The sequence below is a fragment of the Cyrtonyx montezumae genome, unplaced genomic scaffold (genome assembly GCF_038088225.1).
Source record: "Cyrtonyx montezumae isolate F1298 unplaced genomic scaffold, pur_monq_1.0 scaffold_2, whole genome shotgun sequence".
NCBI lineage: Eukaryota > Metazoa > Chordata > Aves > Galliformes > Odontophoridae > Cyrtonyx > Cyrtonyx montezumae.
This window is the reverse complement of record NW_027071936.1, coordinates 65,047,174-65,065,699: the sequence shown is the minus strand read 5'-3', so window position 1 is coordinate 65,065,699 and position 18,526 is coordinate 65,047,174. Positions and strand designations below refer to the sequence as shown.

Sequence of the window (18,526 nt, the reverse complement as noted above, 5' to 3'; positions counted from 1 at the left end):
TTTGTCTGTGGATACTCCTACTTCTTGGCAAAGGTAAAGAGTCAAGGCTATGTATTTTTATGTAGGTTTGTCACAAATGCTCTATGTGTTCCTGATTTTGTCATGTCAACTGCCATTCTGCCTGAAGAACTGTATTGAGAATATCAGGCAGATTTGGATTGCAAAATACTGAAGAATTAATACCACTGTAAAACCAGGTATGATATCAGAAAATAAAGGATAAGGTAAACTTAATAGAAATGTAAGAAAAGTAAGGAGCATTTATTTTGAAGAAGTCATATCTTTTTATATTCATTTGTTTGCTCATATTTATTAAAGTGCTTTCAGAAAAAGACACTGAGCTTGTGCATAAGTGTGCATTACAGTGCACCTTTACCGTTACCTTGCTTCTTGATTCATTTAATCTTGTAGTGAACCAAGCTCTAGAAATCCAATGGCATTTTCACTAACCATCTCAAAAGGTCTGAAATTTTTGTGTTAAATTCTTGATCTGTTTTACCACTGCATTTTTAGAAGCTTTCCAATGGTCTTTCAGGCCTCTCCTGGTCCTACTTATATGAGGATTTCTAAGTCTTTTGAGGTATGACAGACTTGTCCAAGGTGTATTTTCTTGTCCCAGTTTCCTAGGAGACATTGTCAGTAGTTAGCCATGTTATTGTATCAGCAAGAATACAACTGGCAGTAGCTGTTTTGTATGGGAGTTCAATATTTTAGATCTTGTAATACACTTTTTCCTTATTTTTGTGTTTTTCGTTGACATGTCGCTTCGCACTTAACTAAAAATAATAAACTACTTAAATCATGCATATCAATAACAAAGTCTGTTAGAAATGAGAGATTGCTTGCTTAATACCAACAAGTACTTTGGAGAACATCAAATCCCCTGACAGATGAGTGTTGCCACAAGGATGTATTTTCTACAGCCTTTAAATAAAACAACTTCAGTTGCATTTTCCTATTTAATATTATTGAAGTAGAAGGTTATAGCAAAATGATTTATTGATAGCAATTGCATTCCACAGCTTACCTATTTCCATAAATGAAATCACAGATTCAATTTGTACTCAATCTTGAACACAATAACGTCAATATTTGTATATTCATCAGTTTAACTAGGAAGTAACTTTCCTTTGTTCCTCCTTAAAATATTTAGAAGTTTTTGAAAACATGATAGTGTTCATTTCCTTTTTCTCATCATCAGATACACAAAAATGCCTTTCTATATTTGTTTGCTAACTATGACAGCTGCTCTGAAAATAATCCCTCCTATTTATTATTTTGGCACTTGAAGTCAGAGGTAGATGTTGGTAATACAGCAGCAAAAGTTGAACCTTCCCACCAATATTCTGTTACGTTTTGTTGCTGTGTGACAGATGGCAGCAAAGGAGCTATCTGACAAAATGACATCTGACATGAAAGTGCATATGAAGAGAATTCCTCATTGAATCATTGAATCCTCCATGTGGTATCTGTTGTAGTTTCCATGGATGTATACAGGAGGTGACTTACACAGAAGCAACCTATGTGGAAGCATCTAAATTTTTAAGTGGCGAGGGAGACAAAGCAAGGTTTTCTTACACCATATTTTGACTATTTAATCACCATCCTATAACAGTAGAATTAGAGAAAAATTCTGAGTCCTGTCCTGTGTTTGCAAATTGAATCTTAACTCAGAGATAATACTGATAACTTCAGAGATAACACACAAACAAATCTCTTTTCTGTCCATTTTGTTTACAAAAACCATATTGTACTGAATGGGTGAGAAAGTTATATTTGGACCATTCTCTGTAAAATAAACGTTCATAGTGAGTGTCACAGCGCTCTGGTGGGAGATTTTGTGCTAGTAAAATGAAGAACTAAGAAGTGAAGTGATTTAGGCAAGGTCATATAGCTCCAGTCCAGGACAAGAAGATTGTCAGGCAACTTGTAAAGCTGAACATGTACTTAAGCATAATCTATGCAAGTTTTCAGTTGTGTGCTATAGATAGATGGTTGTATGTTGCTTAAAATAATCAACTTGGTTACTCCAAATAAAATGTTTCTTACAAAGACTGGGGTAAAGGAAGGAGTTAGTGTGGGAGTGTTATTTCCTAATAGGAGGCTTAAAACCTGCATTATTCTGCAAAATAATCATAGCTAGTGTCACTGACAAAAGAGCACTTTCCTAAATATCTTTCCCTCCCTTTGCTTCAATTCACTTTTTGCTAAGTTGTTCCACTGTTGGCTCCCTCAGTTGTCCACGATTGAAGCTGCAAGAGGACCAACAGACCAGTGTGAAAACTGTTGCTTCATTTGTTTGGTGTCGCAGCTATTTAGACTCTTGAAATATCTTGCAATTATCCAACGTTATTGGGATCTGCTACTGTGGTCTGCTAGTCAAAACAAGGATTTTACTAAAAAAAAATAATAATAAATTACTGGCTACTACTATTTGCATGGTAATTGCTTTGCAGTGCTTATTAAATCAGTGTTTCTGGCACAGCTTTGTGATAGCAGAAATAGGGTTATTAATATAATATGACAAAAAGCTTCTCTCATTTTATGCTGTTTTTTGTTGTTGTTGTTCGTTTTTAATTAATTGCTATTTTCTCATGGCAGGAGGGGAAATTTATTCATTGTTATTCTCAGCTTCAAGAGATTTTGATGAGGGTCATTGCATGGGCTAGAAAATCAGTGATGTTTGCAGATGTTTAGGAAAATACTTAATGGGAGGAGGTCAGCTCCACTGTAGACTTCTTGTGCCTTTTAGTTTCAAACATAAAAATGACTGATGACTTGTCCCATTCATCAATCTTGAATGCATCCTCAGCACAGTTAATCTACTTATAAACTGGAAGCCCAGAGCTTTGTGACTGTGCTCCATTTACTGTTGCTGTTTTCATTACCAGTTGACACAATCATACATGTGCTAGGTCTGGTCACAATTACGGGTTGATTTTAGCATTTGGTGAGATTTGGGATTTGGAAAAAGAGTCTTACAGGAACAATTTTAAATGTTCCTACCTAGGCGTTTCTAAGACACTTGTCACAGAAGCTCTATTGTCTGTTCTGCATCTTTTCATACCATTATTTTTAGCTGCCCTGATTTCAAGATGTTACTGTAAAGACACCATCATACATTTTCTTTTCTCTTAAGAGCTCCAAGGACCCAATGCAATTTGTAGTTAGAGTTTAATTAATTATTATGCATATGTAACTGTCAATCATTAATTTAGATACTTCTGGCTCACAATTTTTTGGAATGGAGCTTGGTTTATGAAGAGTGAAAAAAAATATATCATTCCATCTGTTAGCCAAATCCACCTGGCACAAAGTCAGTTTGGGCATCATCATGTAGTTGGCAAGAGTTTCAAAAAAAATGTGATTTCTACAGTTTTAATCCCAATTGATGCTTTACTTTGTAGTATTGGACCCATTCTTTTTCACACAGCTCTAAGTAAAAAAGCTTATGTTCACCTTGGAAAAAAAATGCCTAGCATCAACAAATAGAGGAATCAAGAGACAGGTGTGAAATAATCCTAAGTACATAATCAATTGTCTGGAAATGAAGCTTGTCCATTGTTATAGGCAGTTGAAAGCAGTCACATAGGAGTTGCATCACTGTCCTTTTAATCTCTGTAGGAAGAGACGTGGGACAATTTGGGAAATGATTCTTTTTCTTGATGATAGTGTGATTTATTTATTTCTTTTTCAGAATTCTGGCTTTTACAAGATTGCTACATCTGCAAATCTATTTTCTGCCTCTTTTGGCGGTGAAATTTCTTCTTTAATCCTCTGGAAACTGAATACAGGCATAAAAGACTTAACAAATTACTTTAGAAATATAAATAAACTTTCTCCTTTTAACTCATCAAAGAAAAAGGCAGATATACACAGTTAGCTCTAGTTCAGATAAAACTTCTAAAGTAAGAGAAAAAAAAGATAGAGCACTTAAAAACAAAAGGAATTTTTTCCCAGTGTTTATTGCTGATAGGAAACATTCTTTAAGTATAGCAATGAACCTCTTGCAGAGTTTGCACAGAAAGCATGTATACGTTGTATATTGTAGAGCTGCAGCTGAGGCAAAGCAGATTGCTTAGAATGTTCTAGACAGAACAGTGTTTGTTAGGTATACCTGAAGAGGTAGCTCACATAAAACTTGCTCCTTTTTTTCTTACTGAAGTCAGTGAAAATATCAAACAGAATTGCAGTGTTAATGTTCAGAACATGTGGCCTGACTGAAGGATGTGTTGTCATTCTCTGTGTAACAGACAGACAAAGGTAAAAGTTTGGAAATGAAATTATCAAGAGATGACCTTGTCACAGAGGAGTTGGTTTACAAATGCCTGTTCAGAATAGCATACCATGTCAAGGTTTGTTTCCTTGTGGCAAAACATTCTTATGCCACGTTTAAGGAGAGCATCCTTTGTTTGAATTCTTTGGATGGTTGAAGTCATTCAGTTATCATTCAGTTTAATTAAATGGCTTTTAATATTTAATTTTCATGAAGGGAAAAATGATCCACCATTGCAATTACGATTGATTTTATTTTGTTTTACTGCAACAGACATTGGGAGAGAGCCTTTGAGATAAGTTTAGTAATAAAAATGCTTCTGGTAGTTTATAAAACGTGTTATCTGTAATGCAAAAAGAATTGTTCCTGTTGTTAATTAATGAACGATGAGTTAGTCTGGAAGCTGGCATTTAATTCACCCCAGTAATGTTATTCAAAGTAAATCACAGCATACATCAGGATGTCATTCTGAAGAACCCCTGTTTCTTAGATCTGTAGAAACATGTGGCTCATCAGATAGAGGCCAAGGATTGCCTTTAGTCTGTTGAGTCAAGAAATCTAGGAAAATATATTTATGAATAGATGTATTATTACACTTCAATAATAGGTAAAAAGTACCCACCCAGTATGGTGTGCTCAGCTAACTACTCCAAGCCACTCACTTGCAATTAATTCTGTAATTGCCTCACTTTCTGCAATACGTCTCTCTGTAAGTGTTGGTGGAAAAGTAGATGTCCTTGGTGGATCATTGTGGGTGAATTCTTCCCACATTCAGCAGAGAATCAATTGCCTTTAGATTTCTCTGTAAGCTTTTCCTTTTATGTTGTGCCCATCCTAACAATACTCAACTGCGTGTTGTTTGTCTGTTTATTACTGTCTGCGAATTTCCTTATATTCTTAACCTTGAAACAGTCTTGACAGTGAATATTAAAATACAACTGTTGTCGGAAGTTTTATCACTAAAGGACACGCTATCAAATTTTCTCTGACTGTGGATAGTAATGAATTCATTTTATGCTGGAAGAGCAAATTGCTCACGTTATTATGTATAAATCATTTGAATAATCTGTTTTCTAAATATTTTTAATTAGGTAAAATTATTAAGACACAATGGAAATGGGTTCATATTTTTTTTTAATTTAAGACATGAGAAGTCAAACTGTGCTTTGTTTATTGTTTTTTTCTTTAGTTTCAGTTGAACAAATTAGTAACAACATATTCACATTAACATGAAAATGCCAGCTGTGAGCTCCATCTAAACTAGAATTTGGCTTTCACCAAAAGCAACTGTAAGATACAGAAGGGCACAGTCTGTGGTGGTTAATTGGTGATTTCAGAACAACCCATAAAAAAGCAGTGCAACACCATATATAATTACTTTATTTATTCAAACATTTACAAGTGTGATCAGTGTATCATGAGCTTTAATCAAAAACATGATCTTGGGTAATTTCATCACAAATCATTTCTAGAAAGGGTTACTTAATTTGTCTGTCTGTCCCATACAGCAATTAACGTATATCGATAAAAAAGCACTCCTAAGGATGATGTTTGAAGCAGAGGTTGAAAAACCTAAGTGGCAGAAAGATTTTACAAGAGAAAAACATAATCCCACACTATTTCTTGTCTTTCCCATGGACCACTACCTTTATATGGAGATTATTAGCTTGAGGACAGAGTACGCTCCCTGAGAATGCAACTGAAGAGTGTTCATTTCTGCTCCAAGCCACCAGGTTCCTTCTGTCTTATTGTTTTGTGAAGGAGAGGAAATTAAAAAAGAAACACAAATAATCCCAATGAGCAGCTTGTCATTATCTCAATAAGAATCAGAGCACAGCTCCTTTTCATTCCTTAGCAGCACCTCTTTGTTCAGCCAGCTTAGCATGTCCTATGGTCCACAGAAGTGCTAGGGTAGGACTGCTAAAAGATGGAAACAAAACATGGTCTGTTATATTGCATTATGTGAGAAAAGAGTAGAAATGCCCGTTTAAAAAAAAAAAAAAAGATTTTAAATGATGTCCTATAGAAGATAGAGGAGGCACTGTCAGAGCAAGGACAACGTGTGTGTACTGCAAACATGGGGTTGGGTGGGTCTTCTCCAGCCTCAGCTTCCCCAGGTGCACTTGGCTGTGTTGGGAAACAAAAAAAGGCTGTGTCCACCCCACAGTGTGCCTCATCCCAGCCACTGCTCCTAAAAGAGTAGCTTTCTTAATCCAAAACAGTTTAGAGGTAGATGTACTCAATTAATTCCCTGTTCACATTTCTGTGCAATCATTTCTCTTTTTAATGCCTATTTTTCACATAGGTTCATAGGTTCATAAGGTTGGAAAGGACCTACAATAGTCCAACCATCCTCCTATCACTATCCCTACCCAACTACTAAATCAAATCCCTTAGCACCTCATCTAAACGCTTCTTGAACAGCGCTAGGGATGGTGCCTCAACCACCTCCCTAGGCAGGCCATTCAGTGCCTGTCCACTCTTTCAGAGAAAAAATGTTTCCTCAGGTCTAATCTAAATCTTCCCCGGCGCAACTTGTGGCCATTCCCTCTCGTCCTGTCATTACTTATCAGGGAGAAGAGGCCTACCCCCTCCTCACCACAACCCCCCTTCAGGAAGTGGTAGAGTGCAATAAGGTCTCCTCTGAGCCTCCTCTTCTCCAGACTAAACAATCCCAGCTCCCTCAGCCGCTCCTCATAAGACTTGTGCTCATCAGTGACGTCTTGTTCAAGGAGCTCCAAAGTTGGTTGATTTGTTTTTGTCTTTTACTTTATGAATATTTCTGTCGCTAAAGTGTACACAGGCACCTTTCACACTGTATCCTTCTCTTGGAGGTTAGCATGAGCACACCACAAAATCTTACCCCTGCTGCAAACCTGCTTCAGCGCTGACTGATGACAAGCAACAAGGAAGGAATACGCCAGGCAGCTTAATGAGGAGTAGTACAATAACAGTAGTATAATTTTAAGTCACATAAAATTGTGAGTGGAGAAAGAGGAGGTGCGTGTTTGCTTTAAAATCAATTACCAGTGTATTGCCTTTCGCTGATGCGTTTTTTTTTGCAGTAACCCTGTGTCGACTGGCCACTAGAGGGGGAATGGGTACACGTTTTGCTGTTGTGCTGAAGCCGCAGACCCGGGTTCTTTGCGTCTTTAACAAAAATCTTTCCCAAATCTTTCCTCCTTTTACTTGCCAGCAGCTTATCTTTACCACGCGGTTATTGCCTTTCATAGCTTATGCTTAACAGAGCTAGGGACAATTTTCTGACAGAAGGCAGAGTAATATCAATCTATTTAATTTCTTAAGTGCTGTTCACTTGTGCATATATTTTAGATATCACTTAACATTCCGTTTCTTCCTTCTTATTTCTCTATTTTCTCTCTCCACACACTGAGCAGAGATGTTCAGTGCAATATCCAGAATAATGGTTGTTCAGTAATTGTGTATAACTTGTATTTTCATGGCATGGATGAACAGCTCTCCTTATATTGTGTCTTTTGCTTTGTATTTGACAATTGAGAATTTCATCCATCAAATCTTACGCAATCTTCAGGTTTTGGAAGCCTGTCTGTACATCCTCTTGATTTTCATTACTTTTTGCAGCATAAGTAATCTGTCATTTGAAAAGCATTGTCAAATATTTCCTGATTGTTGCCAGGATGATTCAGCAGCCCTGGCCTTGGGAGCATGCTGCACTCCCTGTTTTGCTGTATTGAGTAAAAAAGGTCACTGTAGTTTTGGGTGCCTAGCTAGGTTTCTCAGATCGTGGAGCTTGTCTTGCTTACAGCAGCCTGAATATCTTTCAAAGTAGTTAAAAGATCTGTGCACATCCAGATAGAAAACGTTCTGGTTTTATATGTCACTTAAAGTAGTATCAAAGTTATGGAGTGCGGGTAATAATGGATAATAGAGAAGCCTGCCCTTACTCCACAAAAGCCCAGTCAATTTATCCCTCTTGTATGATATTAAAGACCTTAACGGATCTTTAAACTAACTTAAAAGCTACTGCTTAAGTCTTATCAGTCCATTAGGATAATCTTTTTTCAGATTTAATATAGGGTAAGTATTTGGTGCAACAGCTACACTTACTAGAAATCTACATACTTAGCAGCTCCTCCACTTTATTTTTGCACTTTCTTTTCTGTTCTTTCGTTGCTTGTTTGTTTGTTGTCGTTGTTTAATCTTGATAAATACCATTTTGTCCTAATGATTTGCCAATTTAAAAGCTCTGGTTTGCTTCTTTAAATGCTCTAAGTTTAATTTTCTTTCTACTAACATCTCACTTACTTGGAAACAATAGGTTTGATGTAGGTTTTAGTGTTTGTTTCAAGTTTGATTTTCCAGGTCTTATTCATCAAATTCTCATTAAGACTTGTCATTAGCAGCCATAACTTGACTCCTTTGCTAATGAAAACTGACAGATTGGGGCTAGTTTATGCTTCATAACAGGAAAGCATAACCAGGGAAAAAAAAATAGGAAACTTTTCATCTCCCTTTTTTATGAGAAACATGAAATGTGACTTCAAAAAAACAAAACAAAACTTAGGGGAACTTTTTTGAGAAGATCTTTCTTCTACTAGCTGAAATAACTTTGTATAATCCCTAACAGTTGCTGGAATCAGAGAACTGTATGCGTAAAACAAATAGAATAGAATTTAGCCTCAGTCCTTGCTGTGGGCTGGCTGCCACCGACCAGATCATGCTGCCCAGGGCTCCATCCAGTCTGACCTTGTGCACCTCCAAGGACCCACAGCTTCTTGTTCAAGAAACGTTTGGATGTTATACTAAAGGATGTGGTTTAGTGGGATCATAGGTGGATGGTTGGAATGAATGATTTGGAGGTCTTTTCCAACCTTAGTGATTCTGTGATTTTCCAGGCAGCCTGTGCTGTTGTCTCACCACCCTCTCATATTATGTGAATAATTTCTTCCTTACATCTAACCTAAATTTCCCCTCTTGTCCATGTTAAACCTCATTTAGTTCACGTGGGCCTACTTTTCAAGCCTATCATATCTGGTTCCTCTTGATGGCATCCTTTCCTGTTACGATGCCAACTGCTGCACTGATCTTGACGTCATCTGCAAACTTGCAGAAGGAATACTTGTTCTCACAGTCTATGTCATTGATAAAGATTGCAGATAATGATAAAATTGATAAGATTCTTAAAAATATACCCCCCAAAATAACACCAACAGAAAGCACAGAAACATGACCGGGCAGGGGAATAAGCTCAGGATCTGGTTTAATTAGACTTCATGGATTGCTGTTTTCCCCACTGCAAATCCATGTTTGTTTGTTCTCAGTATGTCATTAAATATTGCCACAGGATTTTGTTATCCCCTGACGAGTGTCTTCTGTGTTAGTTATAACCTCATTCTCTTCCTGATTCACCTGCTGTGGGCACCTGTCTTCTCTTCTTTTAGCAGAGTTTTTCTATATCTTGTGTAATTCACCTTTTTTGCAGTTGATGCTCAATGCCTTTCACCTTCTTCAGCCCTAAGTCTCATCTTTGCCGTGTCTTTTTGTTTTATTGGTTCCCCCTTTTTCCCTCCCCAGATTCAACTCCAGATGCATTTCTTCCACTCATTTATTGTCTCCATCATTCCTTTGTTGTGAGGGTCATAGGATTCACATTCATTTTATTAGCTCACAGCAATTAAATGTTAAATTCATCACATCTGGTTGTGTGGGGAATTCATTTGGCAGCAGCAATGGGTGTGAAGATGAAGGCAGTTGCATATGCAAGCAGAGAAATACAGAATGTCCAATATGGAGTGATATTTACATGAAATTAAGGTAAACATTTGACATGTGGTTGCCTCTTTAGTACGAAGATTGCAAACCAAAGATTGCCCCAAATTTCTGTTTGCTGTTGAAAAATTGCTTTGGGTGATAATCTAGATTGGAGAAGTCAGTTCTTTATCAGTATAAATGTTAGCATAGAGCCAAGTTTGAAGTAAGGGGGCAAAAAATCCCAAGCTTGTTTATCTCATCATTACTAACATTTTCTTTAGTATTTACCAGACCACTTAGCAAGCTGAACTATCAGCAGAGGCATAGGGTTAGAGGAAGGTTTGGGTTTATTCCCAGGAGCTCACTTGGCTCTCAGCTTGCAAACAGGTTTGATTGCAGATGTGTTTCACAGGGCTGGCAGCTGATAAAGGAATCTGAACCTCTGGAATTCTGCAGCTCTGGGCTTTTCTTGCAGTTTACTTTGGGAATTTCAGGACTTTCCTCCCACCAACCTTTGATTCACTCTACCTGTGAGATTCTGGGATTGGAAAAGAGGAGAGTAGGTAAGATGGGATTAAAAAAAATTAGAGGGAATTAATATATTTTAAAGGATATTCAGCAATCTGTTTTCATCCTGAGTCCCTCAGCTCTTAGGATGCTTGCTTGTACCTTTTTATAACCACTAGGGTACAGAGGTGTGCTGCTTTACTGAGATTTATTATATATAAGCTGCATCACCTTCATTGGATAAGCCCTTTTAATCAGTTTGATATGTCTATGCATTATTTTTTTTTAATCCCACATTTTACTGAAAATACAATTTGAAGTCCTCTCTCCGGTGCCGTGCTCTGGTTTGCAATTAGGACAAGAGTGCATCTGAAAAAGAGGCCAGAACAAATTTTACAGGGAATGAGCTTAGTTTCCAAGCATGCCAATCAGATAAATCTGCTGTGCTTAAAAATGGTAATTCCGTGATGAAGTCGATTTTTATACTCACCTATTACCTTTGAAATCTTGGGCTTAGGCTTTGTTAGCTCAGTCACGGCACGGAAATCGGTCAGGTTCCCATAGCACCCATGCTGAAGGACATCTCTGGCTGTAGTTACTGCGTGAGGATGTGAAGAACACGAGAGCAGCAAAACGGTTTAAAATAAAAAGTGCCTTAGCAGTATAGTATGCGCTGTTTGCCAAGCACAGGCACACACAATGCTATTCGTTAGCCACTGCAACCTGCTACATTTGCCTCTCTCACCCAACTGTCACACCAGCAAAGGCGAGTTGGAGCGGTAATTGGCTTAAAGGCTGAATAATTGCTTCTGAATGCCAACAAGTGACGTTATCTTTGTAACAAAAACAATTGCCGTGTTCTCAGGGAAGTACAGATTTCATTGCAAATGGGTTTGCTTTAAAGCAGCCACACTGCAATAAAATTACAGTGCTCTGCAGCATTCAGCTTGGCTCTTCACAGCCACCCACCCGATTACAGGCTCTGTCATGCCAGCAGAAGATTGTTGCTTGGTTTCTGTAATATTTTTGTAGCCTTGCTTCCCTCTAGATAACTTTAGAGGTGGGTTGCACTCACTCCTTTCCTTTCATCAGATTTCTCTGCTGTAAAAAAGAAACTGGCGGATGGAAAGTCTTTTGCGTGGCTCTAAATGTGCTTTTCTGTTGGCTTTATTTTACATAGGTTCTAATACCATAATAGTTCTGGTTTATGTCAGTAATTCTGTAAAAGGTTAATCTCTAAATCACCAGCATTTCCTAAATTCCTAATCAACTTCGTGTTTGGAAAGGAACCCATATAAATGCTCAATTTGTTAATATTAGAATGGGTTGAGCAGGTCAAGGAAAAGTGTAACCTCCATGCATGAAGATAAATTGGATCCAGCAAAAATATCTCAGATATGTTTTGTCATAATAGCTGTGAATGAAGAAGCTGAATATGAGGGAGAATGAGCGTGGATGTACTTAGCAGCAGGATCTGCTATAGCTCACCATCCCCTTCTCTTTAAATGAATGTTTCTTAAAGGGTGGAAAAATTTGAGGTAAGTTGGTTATAAATGGCTGATTTTCTAGAAAGTACCTGGTGAGCTGTGTGGAGGGTAGATAGGAAGTCCAGTGAGCAAAACTAGTTGAATAGGCAGTAGAAAAGTGAACGAACATAGCATAGTAACATTAAGGTTGGCAAAGACCTCTATGATCAAGTCCAACTATCAACCCATCCCCCACTATGCCCACTAACCCCCATCAAAACATGAGCGCGTGTTTGAGAAGACAGAAAGACAGAGAGGGGCTGGGTATCTTGTTCAAATCACTGCTGTTTGCCCTTGCCATGTGGAAGGTGAAGGCACTGAAAAATCTCATTTACCTGGTGTGTGTGGTGGTCCCCTTGCCTTCTCACCAGGTTTCATCTTCCCTTTCATCTGTGCCCTTACCCCTTCCTTTTCTCCTTTTTTGTTCAATGGAGGTGTTTGCTGTGGTGCCTTCCTCTCCAGGATCTGTTTCATCCCTGCTTGCACAGATTTTATAACTGCTTTCTTCACCCACCTTCAGTCTTGGTTTTCATCTGTGCTGGTCCTTTAGATATACCATCTTTAAAATGAAAAGGCAGAGGAAGCCAAACCACAGCCTCATTTCCTTTTCATTTCTCCAGTCCTTTTTTTGCTTTTTGTGTTGTTTTTTTTTTTTTGTCACCTCTTCATTTCTTTTATTTTTATTATTATTATTACCATAGAACACTAATAGGCTTCTTATTTGCCATTCTGAATACTGCTGGAGAAGCTGGAGGGAAAGGGGAGGGTATTCAGAGCATCCTTTTGCTATCAATGCAGAACCAGACATGTTCAAGAAACAAATTTAGTCCATCTCAAAAGCAAATGAGAGGCTTGTACCAAAGCCAAAGAAAACAATGAACTAGGTGCACTTCAGGTACCCCTCAGGACTTTGGTCATAGAATCACAGAGCATCTACTACAGCATACAGAAATATCCTTAGGTATCAGAGATGATTTTTGCACCCAGGTGCAAGGCAGTTACAACCCAAGCATGGAGCTGCATCTTCACACTGCCCTTGCCCCCTGTAGTACTCAAACAGCATGGTAAAGGAGGGAGTTTGCAGCTTTAACACAGGATTTCTTTGTATTTTATATATTCAGGCCAGAAGCAGAATGTGATACATTAGCATTGATTCTGTGGTTTCATATCACTTTTTCTTTTTTTTTTTTTTTAGTACAGAACAAAAGGAAAAAAGACAGAAAGGAAAATAAATTATCCCTTATATACATTCAAAGCATACACAGCAACAGTTCCTTCATCACTGGGTGCACTGTGAGTGTGTATTGATGTTAGCAGCAAGAGATTGCATATTAGAGATCTATAACACTGATAGTGTTAACCATCCTCAAAAAAAGATAGCTCTTTCTCATGCCTTTCACTGTCTTGTATGGTCAAAACACTAAAAAAAAATAAGAAAATAATGTTAATTACCTAATTATAAAAGGCAGCTTAGTCCTGTTAAGTGGAACATTCAAAGGGGAATACTTAAAATATTTTAATTCCTTTGATTATTTCCCAGGAATCTGAACAAGAAACTGTCACAGCCAACCCCAGAAGCATCTTATTTTTTTTCTTTTTTCTTTTTTTTCCCTTCTTCCTTTTTTTTTGAGCCATAGAGTAAGCCTGGGTAAGGGGATCAAAAGAGAGGGAGTGACATATGTCTGGACAGCTGGTAAATATGAAATCTGGAAGGAATAGTGAGGGAAAATGTATTCCTGCAGTTGCCATAAATACATTACAAATAGAAGACTTCTCATATATACCAATGCAAGCAGCCATTTGCAGGATGAATAACTGGGTTTGTAAGAGCTGAATTGAAATGAAATCCTTGCATCCTTTTTATTTCCCATGTTTTTGTCACATAAACTTAGAGAACAAATGTGAGCAGCCAAAGGAGCACCTCTGTGCCATGGAACAGGTGGCATCCTTCTTTCCACCACTAGATGAGTATCCAGATATCTGGAGATCATCAGGGGGTCGTCTCTAGAAGACGTTACCCTTAGAAAAGATTTTTGCATGAAGACTGTGAAACAGCTCATTTTTGGCAGTTTAATAAAGTGCTATCCTCTCCATGGAGAGTTCATCCATCATCCTGCTGGGGTGGCAAGCCATTGGTGGTCATTACTTCTCTCCAGGAGAAATGGCAACAGGCAATACTGAAATTTGCCCTCACTTCTGGAATCCCTGTCCCTTGAAAGCCAAATGTTCTGTTCAGTTTACTCAAATTGTCACTCGAGCATGATACACAGGGTGAATAAATTGCAAAGGCAGAATTGCTCACATCTTGCAAACTTTGCTTGATGTTGCTAACACCAATAAACAACAAGAATGATTCCAGAGGGGTGTGTTTAAAATACATCCCACAGCTATGCTAAAAAATACATAGAAATACAAGCACAGGATAATTGTTTGTCAATATCAGATTTGCATCAGATTTACAGGGCCAAAAACATGACAGCACTAATACATTTCCTTTGAGTAACAGGGGGTCACTGTAGAAAGAAAGGTTTTGTTTGTTGTTTTTCCTCTTTTTTTTTTTCCACCATATGTAGACAATATGTTAACAGTCTTGGTTGGTTTTGGAAGCTTTCTGGCATTTAGCTGTAATCAGTCCTTCTGATTGCAAAGATGGATGTTGATTTCAGGAACGTATAACTTAGTCCAAAGTTAACCTCAAATCCCTGTTGATTTCAGAGAGGGCTTTAAAGGGGAAAATACATGTTTCTGGTTTCATTTAACGTGGTGTGAAGTAATTTCTCCCCTTACCTACTGTCCTTTGCTCATAGGTTCCTCTATTGAGAGTTCCTATATTGAGAATCTGGGGATGGATCAGGCCCTTGTATGTTTGAGGCATAGGGTCAGAAATGTACAGTTATTTAGCAGATAAAGGCCCAGTTTAACAGCTTGTTTAAAAACTGGGGGTAAGTTTTCAGTGGCTTTGATTTAAAAAGTCTATTTTTATCAAAATTCCCCTGAAGAATCCTCTCCCAGCACATATTCTCATTGATCTCATTGATAACATTTCAGTCTCTTTAAATACATTTTTTTTTTACTACAAGGCTATTTCATACTTAATATTAAACATAGTGATGTATGTACGAAGTAGAGAAAGATAAGTTTTGACCCCATAAAAATAGTGTCAGTTAGGAAAAATATAAAACTCACTCTCTATGGTTAAAATTGGCAGCTGAAAAGCTGCTATGCAGTAAAAAAATTACATGAGCTGTGCCTAATCTCTTCTTTGTAAGACTGTTGTATCCTCTTAAGAGTAGGTAGCACTTGAATGTTATTAAAAAAAAAAAGAGAGAGAAAAAAGAGAAGAAAAAAAAATCTGTGTTATATTAAAATTTCTGTTAGATTTCTGGTGTTTTCCTCTCTCGCATCTTAGGGTTAGATAAATACATACAAAGCATAAAAAATGTTTCCTCATTCTTTATCTGCAGCATTTTATTAGCATGTTGTGCTATATGGAGAGAAATTCAAGATGCTCTGCCTGATGTTATAAAACTGCCTCACCTTCGTTAGTATGGGGGTGATTGAAAGATCAGGCAGTAGGTTGTTCATGGACTAGAATGAAAAATCCAAAATACAAGGAAAAGAAGCCTTTTTTTATGGACATTCAGAATAAAGCAGCTGTATGTGATTCTGCATTATCAAATCACTGTTCATAACTATAAATCCTATGGATTAGTTATTAGCAAGGAGGGTTTATATGCTTTCAGCCTCTGTGTGGGTTTCAGTGTGTTTTGTTGGTGATGGCAGTGAGGGGCACAAGGTGAGCTTTGCTAGCATGTGCCAGAGAACCCAGAAGGGGTAGCTCTTGAGTAGCTCTTTCCCACTACAGCCCCAGACGTACACAGGTCGCACCACTGAGCACTGAACTGCTCCTGCTTGCCTCTCAGTGTGGCTCTGCAGTTCATAAAGCAAGGGTATCTTTGCTCCGGTCATAGCTGAGAGCAAGAGTAGAAGTGGGAAATGCTAGCAAGAGCCCTTACACTTAGGGTTTTTTTCATATTTTTGTTTTAAAGAAAACCATGACTAGCACTTTTTTCAGCAGTATTTCAGTTGTTCGTTTTTTTAAAGACTTGCAATATGGTCTGTTTTGATTAAAAAAAAAAAAAAAAACAACTTTAAAGGGTTACGATGCAATTTTTATGGCTCTTACAATGACATACAAGTGAGCTGTCCTTAAAAACCCCTTTGAAACCCAGTCCTGAAGCTTGGGCAGAACTTCAGCCCTTCTGGGGTGCACTGGCTGCCCTGACATCCAGTTACAGGTAGCACAGGAACACAAATAGAATTCCAGTGTCATGCTTCACATCTGCAGCAACATGATGGAAGTGAATGTGCACTGATTACAACGGGAAGCCATTGGGTTAATTTTAATCTGTCTACTTTATGTGGCTTCTTTGCTCCCAGGCTTTCATTTCAACACTCAGAACGAAGAGAAAAAAGGTTCAACTGTTGCATTTTGTATACAGGGAAACAATCCAGGTAATATACACCAGTCTGTGAAAACTGTAAATGCTATTTTTTTTTATTTTAAACATTTTCCTTAGTTTACAAAAGATCAATAATCAGTACCTTTTTACACTCTCAGTTTCCTGAATATTGACAGATCTTCAAAGGGAGTATTAGCATAGGAAATCTTAAGATTGGCTGTCCTGAAGATTTTAAGACATGATAAAGCTAAAATATCAAGTTCTGCCGGCAGCTCCTCCTGTGATTTCAGCAGAGGAGTGCCCGTGAAATCCTCAGCAAAGCCCCGCAAACCCCCCGCTCCGCTCCCTGTCTGCGCGCCGCTATTTGGTTGCACACTGTGTAAATCCCCAAGGCAAATCACACCTCGCACTCCCTCGCTGGCTGCTGGTGACAGGAGCAAGATCCGTACTCATTAATGATCACCAGGGCTCCCTCGATGTGGTTGGGTTTGTAATCAACGTAATACTCCTGGGCTGACATGGCAGCCATTTGATGCATGGTCTGTTTCTGCTTCTGCTTCCTGCGTTGTGTTACAAAGCACTGTCTTAGCTGCCTTATGCTGGCTGGAAAGCACTTCCAGGAGACGTACAACACTAAAACCACAATGAGAAAGCTAAAAATCAGTGCCATGGTCCCTGTCACCACCTTGTGAATCTGCACGGCGTTCTCCGCGCCTTCGCCGGGCAGCGTCACGGTGATGGCGTACGTCGTCGGCTCCCCGTCAGCCTCCGGCGCGTAGGCCGTGGCAGCGGCCGAGCCATAGCCGAACATTTGGTCGCTGTTGTTGGTCACAGGGGACAGGGTGTTGACACTGGTGGGGTCGACCGTGTCCTCACACAAATGGAAAGCATAGACCGCATCCAAAACGTCCTCGCCCTGCGCGTACTCGGGGGTAGCACAGAGCAGGTTGCTGTCGTAGCGGCCCTTGAAGTTGCTGAGCCAGGAGGCCAGGGCACAGACGTTGCGGCCGCAGTCCCAGGTGTTGGCCGACAGGCTGATGCTTGTGAGGGACTTCCAGGAGTCCAGGATGCGCGAGTCGATGTAGGTCAGCCGGTTGGAGTCCAGCTGCAGGGATTTGAGGTGAGGCACGCTTTCGAAGACGTGAGGTTCGATGTATTCGATTTCGTTGCCAGAGAGATCCAGTTTTTCCAGTTGCCATATCCAGTCCAAAGTGTTGACGACAATGGTGACTTTATTCCGTCGCAAGCAGAGCGAGTGCAGGGAGATGAGCCTGGGGAAGTGGGCTAAATTCACTTTCACCAAGTCATTGTGCTCGAGGTGCAGCTCGGTGAGCTTGAACAATCCCGCAAAAGAGTTTCGAGCCAGGCTCTTTAACTGATTGTATCCTATGTCTAGAAACTTCAGGCTGCGACAGTCCTGAAAAATTCTCACCGGCACAAACTTGATGGCGTTCGACCGCATGTGCAAAGTCGTGAGTTTTCTCAGCCCGTGAAACAGGTCGGGCTCCAGCGACTGCAGGTTGTTGTATGATAAATCCACACTGCGCAAGTTTGGCATGGGTCGGAACGTGTTGTTGGGCAGTTGGGTGATTTTGTTGGAACTCAGGGTGAGCTCCTTAACTCGCCGCAATTTTTGAAAGGCATTCCCCTCCACTGAGCAAATGTGATTGTGATCCAGATAGAGCCACGTGAGCTGCATTAACCCTGTGAACTGTCCGTCATGCAGCTCTGAAAGGCTGTTGTACCGCAGAGACAAGCCCATCATGCCCGACAGGTTGCGAGGCATCTCTGTGAGATTCAGTGATTCACAGTACAAAAGCCTGCCCTCACACCGACATAGCTGTGGACACCCACTATTCACGGCTGGAAGCATTTTAGAAAAGATACCCAACGTACACAATATCAACCCCGGGGGCTTCCTCAGCAGCCAGTTTAAACAGAGACCGATAAGAAGGAAATCCATTAGCAAGAATATTTCCAAATATGCTCGAGAATGTCCATTGAATCTTTTCAAATTCTAC

The 18,526-nt window shown here is 39.2% G+C and overlaps 2 protein-coding genes across 4 annotated transcripts in view; one reads left to right on the top strand and one right to left on the bottom strand.

The window, feature by feature from the left end:
* CTNNA2 (catenin alpha 2) overlaps positions 1-18,526 on the top strand; it is a 459,751-nt gene that overhangs the window by 291,816 nt on the left and 149,409 nt on the right. The window lies entirely within an intron of this gene.
* Positions 16,623-18,510, bottom strand: LRRTM1 (leucine rich repeat transmembrane neuronal 1). Its single transcript, XM_065736175.1, has one exon. The coding sequence runs from the start codon at positions 18,466-18,468 to the stop codon at positions 16,903-16,905; it is 1,566 nt and encodes a 521-aa protein (XP_065592247.1). The 5' UTR covers positions 18,469-18,510; the 3' UTR covers positions 16,623-16,902.